This window comes from Ursus maritimus, unplaced genomic scaffold, assembly GCF_017311325.1.
Source record: "Ursus maritimus isolate PB19 unplaced genomic scaffold, ASM1731132v1 scaffold_14, whole genome shotgun sequence".
Classification (NCBI taxonomy): Eukaryota; Metazoa; Chordata; class Mammalia; order Carnivora; family Ursidae; genus Ursus; species Ursus maritimus.
Window position 1 is genome coordinate 37,345,055 of NW_024423786.1, and position 15,918 is coordinate 37,360,972.

Genomic DNA, 15,918 nt, shown 5'->3' on the forward strand with positions numbered 1-15,918 from the left:
CTCTGTCAGGACGATGGGAAGCTCTGGAGCAGGAGAAGGCCAGGTCTGATTCACGTTCTCAAAAGATCCTTCCGGTTGCTCTGGGGAATGGAGCAGGGGCTGGGAAGGGCTGGCGAGGTGGAGCCAGGGAGAGGTCGGAGGGCCCGGATGACGTAGTGACCGTCAGGGAAAGTGGGTTCGGAGCCCAGGTCACGGGATGGATTAGCCACGTGGGCCAGGGACATGGGAAGAGCGTTTGACAGCACAGATGCTATGTGCAAGAGAAAGAGCCCCCTCTTGGTATGGGGTGAATAGCTTCACATGCCTCCAGTCTGTCCCCCCACCGCCAGTGTTGGTCCCCTGCTCCCCCACCCCACCCCCAAGAAATAGGAAAGAGCAGGGAAAGCAAGGGCTTCCCGCAGACCATGCTTGGGTCTCCTCCTGCCAGAGGGGCCCAGAGCCACAGTAAGAGCCAGCTGGGAACCCCGCACCTGGGGGAAAGGAGCTCAGGAGTCTTATCTGGGGCCAAGCCCCCTGCCACAGCTTGATTTGTAACCATGGGCCTCAGTGTCCCCATCTGTCAAATGTGTTGACAGCCTTTCCAGGTCTGAGGCAAAGCCTGGACAAGAAGCCAGAAGGGAACATGCTTTGAGACAGGTGTGCGCCTGCCCTGTAAGCCCATAGGGGTCTGCGTGTGGGCGCTCAAGCTGGGAGCCCTAGGCAGGTGCTCCCCCCCCCCCCCGCCCCACCGCCGCCTCCAAGACTGCCCTTCCCACTTGCCCATGTTTATGTGTTTCCTTCCCATCACCTGGGCCACCATGACTCACCTCAGGCCCAGTGGGTAAGTGAGTAACTGGCTGGGCCTGGAGCCAGGCCCTTGGGCAAGACATTTCCCTTCCTCGGCCTCAGCTTCCCCACCTGTAGGACAGACAAGCCCTGCTCTGGTCTCCTCGCTAGGGAATCTCCAATGAAGGCAGGGCTGAGGATATGAAAACTGCCATAGGATGAGGGCAACACAGGATGTGACCTTTGTGCCAGGACAGAAACCAGGCCCGCTTGACATCAGTCCCAAATCAGCCCTGAGCAGACAGCAGCCCAGTAGGCCTCCCTCTCCCTTAAGGGAAACTTCATGCTGGGGAGAGCTTGGAATGGAGGGAGGGTGGGGCCATGAGGAAGGCCTGGCAGGGCCCCAGGACTCTGGGCAACCACGGGGGGACTCCAGTGATACAGGGGCTCACACAGGGGAAGTCACAGATCCCTCCAGATTGAACTGCCCTTAAGTGGGTAGAGGACAGAACACACAGACTGCACAGGGAGGATTAGGAGAAAGGAGAAGACTCTGCTGAGGTCAGGCTGGGGGGACTTCCCGGGGCTATGACCCCTCAGAAGCTGGAGATCATTTTAGAAGGCGGGGACACAGAATGAGGAAGAGATGCTGTGTCTGGGCACAGAGTAGGGGGCAGGAGGATGTTAGGGAGGCATGTGCTGGGGCTGGGGACAGAGAGGCCATGGCTGGCCTGGCTATGAAGTGAGGCTTTAGCAAATAGGTTTTATCTCCTTTGTCTACCGCAATCAATCAGCTGGTCATGCCTGCTTAGAAGGGTTTTGAGGCCAGAGGATGGCTCAGCAAGAGAAAGGGCTGTGATTGACTAGTAATGCCTGCCGGGGACAAAGCATGGTAGAGCAGTATAGATTTGCCCTCCAGTCTGCCTCCTCAGGCTGGCCCCAGTGGGCTGGGAGCACTCTCAAGTGAGCTGTGGGGGATGCCCATGGGGAGGTTGGCTAAGGGCCTGCTCAGCCACTGCGGGGAGCTGGGAGAGGGAGGAATTACGCTGGTCTAGCTCCCTTCTGAGGTCCCAATTCCCTTCTCTGCACACTCCCTGGCCCAGGGCAGGAAATGTTTGAGCACGCATGGTGGGGAGGCTCCACAGAGGCCTGGCTCTCCTCATTTCTTCCCCTTTGCCTTCTCCAGGCAGCCTTAGGGAGTTCCATCCTGCCAGCTCTTGTTCTCTGCTTATCCTGGGTGTGACCCTCTCCACCTGCTCCCCAGGGCCCTGTCCTCCTACCCCTCTGCCCCACACACCTGGGCAGGGCAGGGGGAGGATGAACAGGCACGTGGCTCCCCAACCCGAGAGCCGTCCCAGGCAACAGCTTCCCCGAGCTGCACTGCCATCACCCAGGGCCTGGCGGCTCCCGCTGGAAGGAAGGCAGGGGCAGAATTTGCTTCCATTCAGGGGCGCCTGGGTAGCGCAGTCGTTAAAGTGTCTGCCTTCGGCTCAGGGCGTGATCCTGGCGTACCGGGATCGAGTCCCACATCAGGCTCCTCCGCTATGAGCCTGCTTCTTCCTCTCCCACTCCCTCTGCTGTGTTCCCTCTCTCGCTGGCTGTCTGTCACATAAATAAATAAAATCTTTTAAAAAAAAAAAAAAAAAAAAAAAGAATTTGCTTCCATTCAGAACTTGTCACTGCAGAGATCCCAGCAATAGTGGATAGGACAGGGTGACCCCAGGTGATTGGAGGGCTGGGGAAGGGGAGTGTGGATTCTCCCAGTCCGTTACAAGCCCTCTGGGCTACCTGTCTGTGGGCACTCCTCCAACAAGAGTGGCAAGTGCCCAGAGCTACAGGGTCTGTGTGTGTGTGTGTGTGCAGATAATGGAGAGCATGTGTGCACATGTGTATTGTGTATTTCTGCACACACACATTTCTGCCTGTGACCATATGTGGATATAGGGTAGGTCTATGTGTGTTGGACCTATATTGTGTGTGTCCTTACATAAGTATGTGTACATGTACAAGCTCAGGCTTGCACAGCCAGAGCTCTGTCCAGGGCAGGAGAGTTGGCAGGCTTTTCACAGTTCACTTCTGGCCTGGTTTAGACATGACCTGCTCTGACTGAAATTCAGGCAGGCACCTCACCAGGGGATGGGGAAGAAGCTGTCCCAAGGTTCTGGGACAAGCAGAGTGCTCCCCAGTCTGAGTCTCAGGCACAGATGGGCTGGAGTCCCCGGGCTCTTGCCAGCCCCTGCTCAGCTCTCATGGCAGGGTGTGAAATTGATTGCTATTGCAAACTGCCCTCCTGGAAGCATCAGGAGCTCACCCTAAATTTGTTAGCCTCCTTAGGGTAAGAGGGCAAGGAACGGACCCTCCGACTCTCCTCTCCCTCTGGCATGTGCTGTTCAAAACATGTTGGCCCATCTCTAAGAAATCCATGGATGCTGGTGGGAAAAGGAAAGTCTACTTCGAAGATGCTTCATGCTTCAATTATTCTTTTTTTTTAAAAGATTTTATTTATTTGAGAGAGAAATTGAGATAGAGAGAGAGAGCAAGCACATGCATGAGTGGAGGGGAGGAACAGAGGGAAAGGGAGAAGCAGGCTCTCTGCTAAGCTGGGCCCTGGGATCATGAACTGAGCCAAAGGCAGACCCTTAACCAACTGAGCCACCCAGGCACCCGATGCTTAAATTATTCTTGGTGACACAGTTCCTGGGTCACCAAACCATGTGGATGGGGGGGAGGTGTGGCGAGGTGGGTGCAACACCGGTTCACATCTGCCCAGTTCACATGAAACATCCCCATATCATAGCCAAGACTTGCCTTGCTGGGAAGTCCCCTTCACTGCTTGGTTCTGGGGTGGATATGTGCAGACAGGGAAGGTAGTTCCAAACACACCTCATGGGTTCAGGCCTAGCACCTGGGGGAAAAGAGATGAGACAGGTGGCAAGAGGACAAATGGGCCTGAGGGGAGGTAGACATGCCACTGGGGATCCAAAGGGAGAAAGTTTGGTGGGGGTTGCTGAACGGTGACAGTGATAGATTCCAGAGTAAAGATGGGGGCAGGGGGCCCAGGGGCATGGAGCAGGGGGCTAATTCTAGCCTGAGGATCAGAGGAGGCCTCCCTGAGGGTGACACCTGAACTGGGATCTTCTAGAAGGCCAGCAAAGGGTGAGGCCAAAAATGTCCAGGCCACTCAAGTAGCATGTGCAAAGACCTGAAGGTGTGTGGGAGAAGGGGGCGGCCCTCAGACAGCCCGCACATACCCCACCTCCAGCCTACCCCCTGGACCCAGACCTGTTCTGGGGGCTCCCACCCTGCCCCTCAGGGAGACCCTGGTGAGGGGGCAGAAGGGAGGTGGGGCACCTCTCCTGGGGGCTGCCGGTGGGGGAAGGCCTGAACCCTGAAGGGCAGGAAAGGCCACATTCCTGAAGAGGAGGAATGTCTTTGATCCCAAGACCTTGCTCAGGGCACCAGGCTCCCTCTTCCAGGTATCTTTCCCAGCATTCTTGAGGGAGACTCGCAGTTACAGGGCAAGGTCCTGGGCAGAGGCCGTCCTGGCCTCCTGCTGTCTGACCAAGGGCTAGCTCCTGCTGTGCTCTGTAAGTCAGAGGGTTCCGTGCCCCCCCCCCCATGCACACACATACACAGGCACCCAGGGCATCCCTGCTATGATCCATTTTATGCTCCGTGTCTAGCTGTTCAAGACTGGAGGCAGGGCTTCCACCCAAAACCAAGGCTTTCAGCTACTCCTCCAAGCTGAGTGGGAGCCCAGGGCCCCACTGGCAGCTCCTACAGCCATGCATTAATTCTGTTCCACTCCTTTGCTTCCACTGTCACCTTCTCCTCAAGTGCCTCCCTCCTCCTGGACTCATCTGAACCCTAACTCTTCTGTCCCTTCTTAACACCCCTGCTGGAGGATGCTCCCATCTCCTGGGGAGTTTCTCCATTTCCCCACATCCTCACATTTCTCTCCTCTAGCCTGTAGGGTTCCCCTGGAGGAGTCCTGAAGGGGAGACAAGGGAGCCATCTCGAGCTAATGAGAGGGGTGGCAGGGCCTCCCTCCTCTGGCCTGGGGCGGGGGGGGGTTCTTTCTACTACGGCTGGGACAGGGACTGCGGGGACACAGTGGAGGCTCCCATCTCCCACTAGTGAGAGTAGTGAGGCACTGCCGTACCCGAAGCTCCAGCCAGCCATCAACAAGCCCGCTGAGGAATGATTCATCAGCCAGCAGGTCCCCTCCAGTGTGGGTCTGCTCAGGCTTCTTTTCCGAGCGCTGCCTCCGTCCCTGACAACAAGCACCCGGACTGCCAGCCAAGGGCCTGACCTCAGAGAAGTACCCTTATAGCTGGGTAGATTGTGATGGGCTTGCTGGGCTCTGTCCAGGCAAGGTGGCTGTGTGCCGAGCAGCCTCGGGTAGAGTGGGAGATTGAAACCGCCAGGAAGTGAAGGCACTCCACCCGCTGGGAACGGACCAGGCGCACTGCAGGGCCCAGCCGTTAGCTCCCTCTCTGGGCAGATGACCCCGGCTCCGTGGGGGAAAGCGCGGCAGTCCGTGCGCACGCGCGCCGCTCGAGTCGAGCCGCTTTGTTCCAGCGCTACCTGCGGCTCCATTCACCTCCTCCGCCCCGCCCGCCTGCGAGCCGATACACCGCGCTCGTGGAGACCCCGCCCACTTCCCCAAGCTGGGTGGAACTGGGGACGAGCCCCGCCTCCCTCCCCCCAACCTTCTCCTTCAGTCACGATTGGCCATCCGCGCGATGAACTCCCGCCTACCGCGAAAGTTGGTTGGTGCATTGGGAAGGAGGTTGGAGAGGGAGAGCTGATGATAAAGGAGAGCTCCCCTCCCACCCGCCCCCGAGCGAAAGTCACGTGGCGCTTCACTTGGAGCCTGTCACCTCCCCGCTTGTAAAGCTTTCTTAAAGGGCTCGCTCTCTCTCCTTAGGGCTGGTCCTTTTCAGGATTTCTCCACTCCTGCCCGCGGCCCTGGGTCCTCCTATTCCTCCAGTCCCCTGTTTGCTGATTCCCAATCAGGCCTGCTGGGGTGGGACCCCCTTTCAGGTCTCGGAGCCTGTGGCCATCACAGGGACAGTCGCCTGAAACGGTGACCTCCTAAGCACAGTGCCTGGCACGTAGTAGGCGTTCAGTTTCCATTTGTTGAATGAACTCGCTGAGAAAATGAATGAATGGGGTTGACAGACAGGAGGAGGGGATGTTGGTTCAGCGTGACCGCCCCCACCTACCGCCCTATCCCTGGGGAGACTCTGCTTCACTGCAAGTGGGGAGGAGATGCCAGGCGCAGGACGTCCCTAGGGCAGCCCTTCACGGTAGGACTCGGAAGAGCTGGGAGCGCGGGCATAGGGGAAGGTTCTTGGTCGGTCACCCCAGGCCGGTCTTAGCCAGGTCCGGGTCGAGGTGTGGCGAGGGGTCGGGCTGGTGCAGGTCTCAGGGCGCACGGGGCCGCGAGCGCGCTCGCGTACTCCTTGGGGAGGGGCGGCGGAGGCGCGGCGCCTTTAAGCCCGGGCGCCGGCCCCGCGGCCCCGCCCCCCGGAGGACGCCTCGGCGCGCGGCCGCCAGAGCCGCCGTTTAATTGGGGCTGTCAGGCCGCGGCGCGCGCGGAGGGCCGGGCGGGACGGAGGCCGGGAGGCCGGGGCGGCGGGCGCGCAGCTCGGCGGGAGGCGGGCGCCCGGAGACGCGGCTGGGGCCCGCGCGGCCGGGGCGCCGTCCCAGGGCAGGGCTGCCCGGCCCCTGCCCCGGGCCGCCCGCGCTCCCCATGAAAAACCAGCTCCGCGGCCCCCCAGCGCGGGCGCACATGTCGGCCTCGGGGGCGTCGGCTGCTGGGGACACCGGGGCGGGGTCGGAGCCCGGTGCGGGGTCCGGGTCCGGCGCTAGCACCGGCGCGGGAGCGGCGACGGGTGCGGGAGCCATGCCCTGCAAGAGCGCCGAGTGGCTGCAGGAGGAGCTGGAGGCGCGCGGCGGCGCGTCCCTGCTGCTGCTCGACTGCCGGCCGCACGAGCTCTTCGAGTCGTCGCACATCGAGACGGCCATCAACCTGGCCATCCCGGGCCTCATGCTGCGCCGCCTGCGCAAGGGCAACCTGCCCATCCGCTCCATCATCCCCAACCACGCCGACAAGGAGCGCTTCGCCACGCGCTGCAAGGCGGCCACCGTGCTGCTCTACGACGAGGCCACGGCCGAGTGGCAGCCAGAGCCCGGCGCTCCCGCCTCGGTGCTTGGCCTGCTCCTGCAAAAGCTGCGCGACGACGGCTGCCAGGCCTACTACCTCCAAGGTGAGGGCAGCACTGAGACCCCCGTCCGGGATTGGGGCTCTCCCGCGGCTCCCTGACGCCCCCGCCGGAGGCTGCTTTCTCTCCATGCGCTCCGCCTGCCCGGCCGGCGCCACGTCGCCCCCGGCTCGCATCCGCCTCTACCGGGAGCTCGGCCCCCGCGGTGAGGGTTTAGGCTGGCGCGGGGGTCCCCTCTGCACCCCGTTCTCGGCAGGATTCGAGTGGGCTGAACAAACTTTTCCCGTCCTGGGCTTTCCTTCTTCTTCTTTTTTTCCCTGTTGTTGGGGACATGGTAGTGCCTAGGCTGCTGCTGAGCCCCTCAGAGGACGAAGGGGCCGCCTCTTGCGGCCCCAAAGACGACAGGGCACCAGGTCTAGCTGCTCCAGCCTAGAATGCGTGTCCCTGGGAGACTAGGGTCAGGATATAGGAGCCTTTGGCAGCATTATCCCCGCCCCCAAGGTACAGGGACCGTCTGGGTTGGGGGACTCTGGGCATCTCGGCCTTGGTCTTACTACTTGGGGATCACAGCCTCTTGGAGGCACTTGGGGCAGGACTATAAGCAGTGTCCCCTTCCCTGGCTTTCCGGGACCCCCAAGTCCCCAGCCTACTGCCCTAAAGCTAGTGGAAGGGGGAGACAGCTGGGGGGCGAGTGGCTGCAGCCGGTGTTTCCAATTAACATTCCAAAATGGCCTCTCGCTGGCAGCGGGCGGGCAGGCAGGGAGGGGAGGGGAGGCCTGCGGCACCCTCGGGCGCAGGGCCCATGCCTAGCTGCAAGGCGCTCCCCATTTCTTGTCTCTGTAAAGCCCCAGCAGCCCTCCCCCTCTGTGTTTCCAAGGCTGGGGGTCTTGAGTTCTAAGGGGGAGAGGTGGAGTTGGGACCCCTTTTATGAACTTGCCACTGTGGGAGGAAAGAGCCAACCAGTACTTTCCCACTGCCCTCCCTGACTGTGGTTGGGGGTGGGGGGCAAGGACTGGACTCCCAGTCAGGAGGCTCAGGCCCTCTGTGCCTCTAACTGACGTAGACACAGCTCTGGCCCCTGCAGTCTCATCTGTAAGAGGGGTTAGCAAACCCACAGGTGCTGGCCTGAGATGGAGTTGTCTGCTTTCCTTTACCACTTAGCGGTTATTGAGCACCCATGGGTGCCAGGTGTGCATGGCGGCTGTGGGAGACAAATAAGCTGGGGCCTGGCCTTAAGTGCCCTAAAGCTGGTGGTGTGGCTGGGGCCCCGAAGCCTTATGGGTTGGGGTATGGAGCTCAGGCATGTTACTGCACCTCACGGGGCCTCAGTTTCCCATTCTGTCAGGTGGGTCATAGGATAGCTGTAGAGAACACAGGAGCAGGCACACGTGTAACATACTGGGCAGGACCCACGTTGGCTGCTGTTGGTGTTCTAGCGTTTGACGTGGGCAGCCCCAGCCATCGTGGGTCTCGTGCAGCCAATTGGTCTGGGGGCACTGGCCGGAGGCATGGGCAGTCACTCACCCAGGCCCTCTTCCCCCGGCCGCAGGTGGTTTCAACAAGTTCCAGACAGAGTATTCAGAGCATTGCGAGACCAACGTGGACAGCTCGTCCTCACCAAGTGGCTCACCACCCACCTCAGTGCTGGGCCTGGGGGGCCTACGGATCAGCTCTGACTGCTCAGACGGGGAGTCGGACCGAGAGCTGCCCAGCAGTGCCACTGAGTCGGACGGCAGCCCTGTGCCATCCAGCCAGCCAGCCTTCCCCGTCCAGATCCTGCCCTACCTCTACCTCGGCTGCGCCAAGGACTCCACTAACCTGGACGTGCTCGGCAAGTACGGCATCAAGTATATCCTCAACGTCACGCCCAACCTGCCCAACGCCTTTGAGCACGGCGGCGAGTTCACCTACAAGCAGATCCCCATCTCTGACCACTGGAGCCAGAACCTCTCCCAGTTCTTCCCCGAGGCCATCAGCTTCATTGGTAGGTGTTGCTGTGCTCTGGGCGGGGCGGGTGGGCCGGCGCGCCGCGGTGTGTAGGGGACTTGGGTGTCGCTGGCGCCTGACTGCGTACCTCCGGGCCTGTCGAAGCCTGCGTGTGCCCTGCGTGTGCCAGCATGTGCCCGTGGCCGAACCCATGCCTGCTGTAAGTCACCAAGGCCCTCAGGACCCGGGTGGTCCCCTGAGTCCTGGACTTCCCCCAACTGTTGGCACCCCGCGGACTCTACTGTCCAGCTCGTGTTTTTCTGGCTCTGCTGTCTCGGGCTCAGCAAGCTGAAACATCACCGCTCGCGGACCTCCCACAGGTCTTGCTTGCTCTGCATGACGCCTCAGCACGTGTTTCCCAGGAGGGGGCTGCCACCGTGCCTCTTTGGGCTTTATTTTGTACCTGAGGGGGCTGAAGGGTGGCCCTGGAGCCAAAGGCCGGGCCCAGATGGGCAGCCGTTGGAACGTGGTGAGCTGGAGCGACTTGGTAGGGCCCCTAGATGCTCCCAGCAGCCGGTGGGGCTCGCTTGGAGTATAGGAGGCCTCCCCCAGAGCAGGATGTCCTGCTGTCCGGCTTAGAGCCCTCAGCCCCCGACATCCCCAGCTGACTCAAGCTCCACGAGTTGCCTTATCTTTGACCTCCCCATCCTGCTTCCTCTGTGGCCAGCTGGAGGCTGTTAGACTGCAGGTTCTCTTCCTGGCCCCAGCTCTCACCCAGGGTGCAGGGAGGGCTACAAGATCAGGGTGAATGTAAACGCTTGGCTCTCTGAGCCTGGTGACCCTGTGTTTCTGCCCAGCCCCCGGTGGCAGAGAGGAGGTGGCCTGGGGCAGTCCTCTCCTGCTGGCGGCAGTGTCCAGTGGAGGGCGTTTTGGTGTCAGCTGGGCCGGGCTAGCTTTAATAACAGGAAGTGGGAGGCTTCCCCGCCTCATCCGCTTACTGGGAACCAAAACTAGGTGCCTGGCTGGGAGGAAGGAAGGAAGCTGAGGCCTGGGGGGAGGGGCTGTGACCAGGGCTGTTGGGAGCTTCCCAGCTCTGGCTGGGAGGCCATGGCCAGGAGGTCTCTGGGTCCTGCCTGAGCATTTGCTCTCTCCCCCCAACAAGACAGGGGAGCAGAGAGGGGGATCCCAGGCTCCCAGGGCTGAGCCTGGCTCATGGGTGCCTTTATCCTTCTTGAACGCCCCTCTGCACCTGGGGAGGGGGACAGAACAGGGTGTAGGGGTCGGGGGAACAAGTGAAGGAACAGAGGCCCAAGCATCCCCTAGGACTCCCGGACAGGATCAAGCCCCAGCCCCCACGCTGCTCAGCCACACCCTGAGAAGGCTAAAAATAAAGCCAGCGGAAGCAGTTTCACTTTGGATCACCCGGGAGTGGGTTTGGGGGCCAGGCGTTCCCCATAGCCTGGTGTGTCCCCACTGGAGGCTCATCTCCACCACCCCATTAGCCCCAAGTCTCAAGGTCAGACAGCACGCCTCTGCGCCAAGCTGCAACTTCTCTCTCTTCCCCTGCTAGTCTTGCCCCCAGGCAGTCCCTGGGTCTCGATTAAGTACCTACTGCATGCTTAGCCCTGGGTACCCTCATGGGGGTGAGGAGGGGAAGCTCTGCCAGGCCCGAGGCAATGAGCACCAGAGGCGGAACAACTTGCGGACCTGTGCATCATCTTATGGGAGTGCACTGATTGAGTGTCAGTTGTGTGCCCGGCTCCCAGCGGGCTCCCAGTCAGAGAGGTGGGGACCTTGAGGGCCCCAGAGAGCTGCCTCTTGTTGACCTCCATCCCTGGCACAGCTGTGGCACGGAGAGAGGTGGCGGCCCTAGGGGAGGAGCGATTGCGGAACTGAGTTGTTCAGCGGCTCAGCCAGCATTTATTGAGCTCCTACTGCGTGTCAGGCTGAGTCTCAGAGTGGCACTGAGGGAAGCTGGGAGGGTTGGCAGAACCTGGCTGGCTGTGGTGGGAGATGTCACTGGTGCATGGGCCTGCTGGGGGACGTCTAGTAAGTGAGGTGGGGGGGCTCACGCAAGCAAGCCTCCCTTGTGAAACAAGGTGTGGCCTTCCTCTCATCCCTGGCTGTTCAAGAGTAAGGCTAAGCGGTGGGGGACAGGGCAGAGCGGGTATAGGGCCAGGCCCCCCATTCCTTTTCAAGGGCTCCCCTCAGGCCTGTTTCCCAGGAGGCCCTCAGGGGGTCCCCATGGGAGCCACACCGGGAGAACGAGCCGGGCCCCCACCGCCAGGCCGTGGGCTGACCGCGGTGTGTGCTAGGAGTTAGGAGGAGCCTGTCTGTGGCCTTGGGCTTGTCACTCTGTCTTTGCATCTGTGACCTCATTTATGAAATGAACTTGCTGACCATGGTGCAGATGGCCTGAGAGGACGCGGGTGACACCCTCAGCACAGGCCGGGCACTTGGCTGTCGCGGCAGCAGGACGAGCAGGGACCGTGGCCATCACTGGTGCCAGGGTTTGGAGAGCCCTCTTGGCTCAGGTCCTTAAAAGAGCCCTGTGAGCACGGGGGCCCGTTTTATGGATGAGGAGACCGAGGCACAGGGACGGCCAGTGACTCGAAGCTCCCGCGTGGCAGAGCCCTCTCCATAGTCACGCTCTTGACCTCCACCCCACGTGGCTGTCCCACCCGTGTGGGCCTTCACCAGGTCCCCCAAGAGTCGGGCAGCACCGGCCAGTGACCCTGCCACCCTCTGCCCCAGCCCCACCTCCGGCTCCCTGGAGGAGGCGCCTTCCCGACCCATGCCCGTGTGTTTCAGACGAGGCCCGCTCCAAGAAGTGTGGTGTCCTGGTGCACTGCCTGGCCGGGATCAGCCGCTCGGTGACGGTCACCGTGGCCTACCTGATGCAGAAGATGAACCTGTCGCTCAATGACGCCTACGACTTCGTCAAGAGGAAAAAGTCCAACATCTCGCCCAACTTCAACTTTATGGGGCAGCTGCTGGATTTCGAGCGGACGCTGGGGCTGAGCAGCCCGTGCGACAACCACACCCCCAGCGAGCAGCTCTACTTCTCCACGCCCACCAACCACAACCTGTTCCCACTCAACACCCTGGAGTCCACGTGAGGCTGGGGCGCAGGTGGCGGGGGCCAGCCCCTCCCAACCCCCCACCTCGGGCCAGGTGGGCGGCCTACTCCTGCCACGTCCAGCCGGAACCCAGACAGCCTCGGACACGGCCGGTGCCCGGAGGCCCGGGTGGGCGGGTGGCCGAGCTTCCCTCACCGCCGTGGGGCGGGTGGACCCCCCCAGCAAGGCCTCCTTCTGCAGGACTTTCTGGAGGCGCCCTGAGCTCTGGACACATGGCCTCGGGAGGCCAGCAGGGCCTCATCCTTGTCCCAGGACACTCCATCAGCAGATGGCCCAGCCAGTTTGGCTGTTTTTTAAAGACACATCCACGGAACTGAGTTTACTTTTTACTTTTGGCAGGTAAATCCAAGCTCCCCGGAGCACAAGTGTTCAAGCTCTTCTTGATTTTTCTTTTTTAATGAAAAGTGTTATTTTCAGGCTACACACAACAGTGGATTGTATAAACCAGTATTTCATCCCTTCCTTGATCCTGCGAGAGAGAGAAGTGTTCTCAGTTTTGTTTTTCTTCCTATTTCAAAAAGCAATTATTGGTTTTTTTTTGTTTTTGTTTTTAATGGAAAAGACAAACCCCGTGTTGATCTTGACCAAATGCGTTTTGCACATGTGTGAAGCCTCCCGTTTCTGCAGCAGGCCCTTCTTGAAGGGGGTGGTTTGCTGCTCTCTTGGCGTCAGACACCCCCCCCCCCTCGTTGTGCCCATGTCTGTTGGCCCGGCCCCTGTGGCACTGCACTTGCCTGTGATGACTTCTGCAAGTCGTGATGGGTGGGTTGCCGGGTGGCCTTTGCATTCTCGGCCCTCCAGCGGGCCCCTGCAGACTCCCGGACGCAGGAGACGGGAGGCCCTGCGGCTGGCCCGCTGGAGGCGGGGCTGCGGGGGCCTGCCAAGCAGTAGCATTAGCCCTCTGGGCTCAGCCCGTAGGAGGGTCTGGGCCCTCGGGCCCTTTCTATCCATACCCACTACTTTCTGTCTCTTTCTCTCTCTCCCCCCGTTTGTTTGTGACTGAAGAGTGGAGGCCCAGTGGCTGGGGGAGGCCTGGGTGGTAGAGGCCCAGCCCTGCCTCCTGGTTTCTGTCCCTCACCCTGGCTGTTGCTTCGGTCTGGCTGCCACTCGAGCCCCCTTGTCCCGTGGAAGCTGACCCTGCACTCACCTTGCCCATGCCTTCTACTACCAGGAAACTCGCACCTGTCTCAATCCCAGGGCAGGGGCGGAACGGGCGAGGATGGACAAGAGAAAGGGGCGTGGGGCTCTGTCCACCCCCCCTCCCAGGATCCACAGAACAAAGCCACGGATTCCGTTATCCTCCTCCAGTTTTGTTCCTTCTCCAGCCTCAGTCCCACCAGGTGTCAGGACTGCACAGGGGCCCGGGAGGAGGTGAGTGGTCGGGCCGGGGTCCCTGAGCGAGCCAGCACTTGGCACGCGAGCGAGGCCACGGAAGCTCTGCCCCACTGCGTCTTACCTCACGGGGCGGTTTTCAGGGATTCTTTAAGGCAGCGGATTCAAATCTTGCCACAGTCGAGAAATTGACAACAAGCTTCCATGCTGTACATGGTTCTTTCTCTTTTTTACTTTTAAAAAGAAAAACCCAGAAAGATGCGTCAGATTTGTGTAAATGAGAGTACGCCAAGAGGGTGGCCAGTTTTGCTTTATGATCTTATGAAGGAAAATTTGTGACCCTACGTATATATACACACACATACATATATATATCCCGAACCAGCAACGGGACTTTGTTTATATTGCAAATAAATATTATTTTTTCTTTACAACAAGTTGTGGTGTTCAGTGAGGGTCTGGGGGCGGATGGGGGGAGGTGGGCGGTGTCCTGGCACCTGTTCTGTGGAAGTCCGCTAAGCCAGGACCACGACGAGGAGGAGTGGCCGGACCTGGTGTGGAGGGCGCCGAGGTGTGTCATTTCCCCGGCCTGCAGGCACGCAGGCAGGAGCCTCAGGACTTTCTCTGTGGGCTTTCGCTGGTTGGTTGACAGGAGATGGAAGCTTGGAGAGGTTTGGTGGACCAAGGTCACACACCTGAGCCCCTGCTCACCCTGAATCGCTCAGGGCTGTCCACTCGCCATTGGTCAGATTTGCCCCCCGGGCCTCGGGCTCTTGACCGGGCCCTGGGGCCCCGACCTTTCCTCTTACTGCTCTTGTGGGTGGAACGGGTGTGTGTGTGTGTGTGTGTGTGTGTGTGTGTGTCACCCCCACAGTCCCTGGGAAGCCAGCGGGATGCGACACCTGGCTAGTGACAGGTCAGCCCAGCTTTGCTACTTGGGAGCTGGGTGGCCTCAGGTCCCTCAAGTCTCCTAAGCCTCCGTTTCCCTCTCTGTAAAGTGGAACCAATGACACCCAGATACCCAGTGCTTTTTGTGTTTGGGGCACGATGAGAATATTCTATTCATTTCCTGGTCTGGGCCTACAGGGGGGAGCCAGGGGCCGTGCCTAGCTTCTCCAGAGCACGTGAGTGCCCACCCACCATGCAGGGCTCTGCTGGGGGCTCAAGGCCAGGACCTGGGTGGAAGCAGGGAGCAGGAAACAGGGAGGGGGCCTGGAGAAGGATGGTGGCCGTGGCCTGGGGGTGCGAGGCCTTCAGTGGGCGACAGCTCCATGTGGAATGGGGCTCCCGAGGGGTTTGTGTTGCCCTTGCCTCTGGCTGGATTGAGTGAGGCCCAGTCAGAGAGTAGGTGCTGACTCGGTTTCCTCATCTCTGCCTCTCATCTGGCTTTATCCCTTCTGCTGTGACCACACCGGGTGGCCGCAGGTAGGTAGCTAGGGTGGGTAAGGGCAACTTGGCCCCTTTCCAAAGACTCTCCGTTGGGCTGTCCAGACTCTACTTTTTTTGTCCCTGCCCCGTCTCTGCCCATGAGTCCGTTCAACCAGAGCACAATCATGTCTTCAGCAGATGATGAGGGCTAGAGGGCAGGTCCTTCGGCAAAGGGACCTTGGTTCTAATCCGAGATGTGTGGCTCCCAGCTCCTCGCCCCTCTCAGCGTGCCAATCTTTAGAATGGGGGAACACTTGTGCAGCCGGCAGGCCCGTGGAAGGGGGAAGGGGGCTTCTCACAGCCTCGGCAAAGGGCGGGTGCTGCTTTTGCACTCGGGCTCCCTTCGGGCCCTGGTCCTTCTGTGCCAGGGGCAGGCAAGGGGGTGGGGGCCTGAGCAGGCAGAGACTGGGCCTTTGTTCCCTCTTGCTGCCCTTGGCCAGGGCTGGGGAAGCCCGCGGGTGCCGGGCTGGGGGCTGGGCCCTCGACAGGCCGAGCGAGTGCCTGGCAGTACCAGTGTGCCGAGCACAGGCTGGGGGGTGGGGCAGCACTGCCTCCCGAGCCAGCTCCTTGAATGGAGGACGAGGGGGCTTGACCTCCCGTGCAACCTCAGGCCAGACGGCCTCGCTGACCCTCCGTGTCCTCATCTGAGGAAGTTCACACCTCAGCACCATGCCTGGCTGTGGTTCCCTTCAGCTTCTCTGATGGGGACAGAGGACCAGGTCATGGCTGGGTGGCCGGGACTCTGGTCCTCGCTCTGTGCCTTTGGGCTGGGCCACGCTCACCCTGGATGGCTGTCTCTACCCCGGCTCCCAGGTCCCCACCTCATGGTCCACTCCGAGCTCCTGTTATTCTACCCTGTTTCCGCTGTGCTCTTCCCCCATGGGCCCTGGCTGTCCCAGGCCATCTTTGGCTGACGCCCTTGATGCCAGTGTCCCCTGAGCTCCATGGATCTGTTAGTCCATGTGCTCTCAGCCCCTTCTCTCCTCCTGACCCCCTCTTTGCCTCCCTTTGGATTCCTGTTTCTGTCTCCACCTCAGCCCAGGGCCCAGGAGCGCCCCTCCCCCTCCGCGTCTTAGCCACTTCCCAGCCTTCTCATG

At 60.7% G+C, this 15,918-nt stretch overlaps 1 protein-coding gene across 1 annotated transcript; it reads left to right on the forward strand.

Moving 5' to 3' along the window:
• Positions 1-6,508: 6,508 nt before the first annotated feature.
• DUSP7 (dual specificity phosphatase 7) lies at positions 6,509-13,823 on the forward strand. Its single transcript, XM_040628724.1, has 3 exons — positions 6,509-7,040; positions 8,545-8,979; positions 11,733-13,823. Exons 1-3 carry the CDS (start codon positions 6,524-6,526, stop codon positions 12,038-12,040), a joined length of 1,260 nt encoding a protein of 419 aa, XP_040484658.1. The 5' UTR covers positions 6,509-6,523; the 3' UTR covers positions 12,041-13,823.
• The last annotated feature ends 2,095 nt before the right edge of the window (positions 13,824-15,918 follow it).

What these genes read in the sequence shown, in the direction of transcription:
- DUSP7 (XM_040628724.1), top strand. Translation starts at nt 6,524, where the DNA reads ATGAAAAACCAGCTCCGCGGCCCCCCAGCGCGGGCGCACATGTCGGCC. An exon ending in CCAGGCCTACTACCTCCAAG is followed by an intron (nt 7,041 to 8,544) that starts GTGAGGGCAGCA and finishes CCCCGGCCGCAG; the next exon opens with GTGGTTTCAACAAGTTCCAG. An exon ending in CGAGGCCATCAGCTTCATTG is followed by an intron (nt 8,980 to 11,732) that starts GTAGGTGTTGCT and finishes CGTGTGTTTCAG; the next exon opens with ACGAGGCCCGCTCCAAGAAG.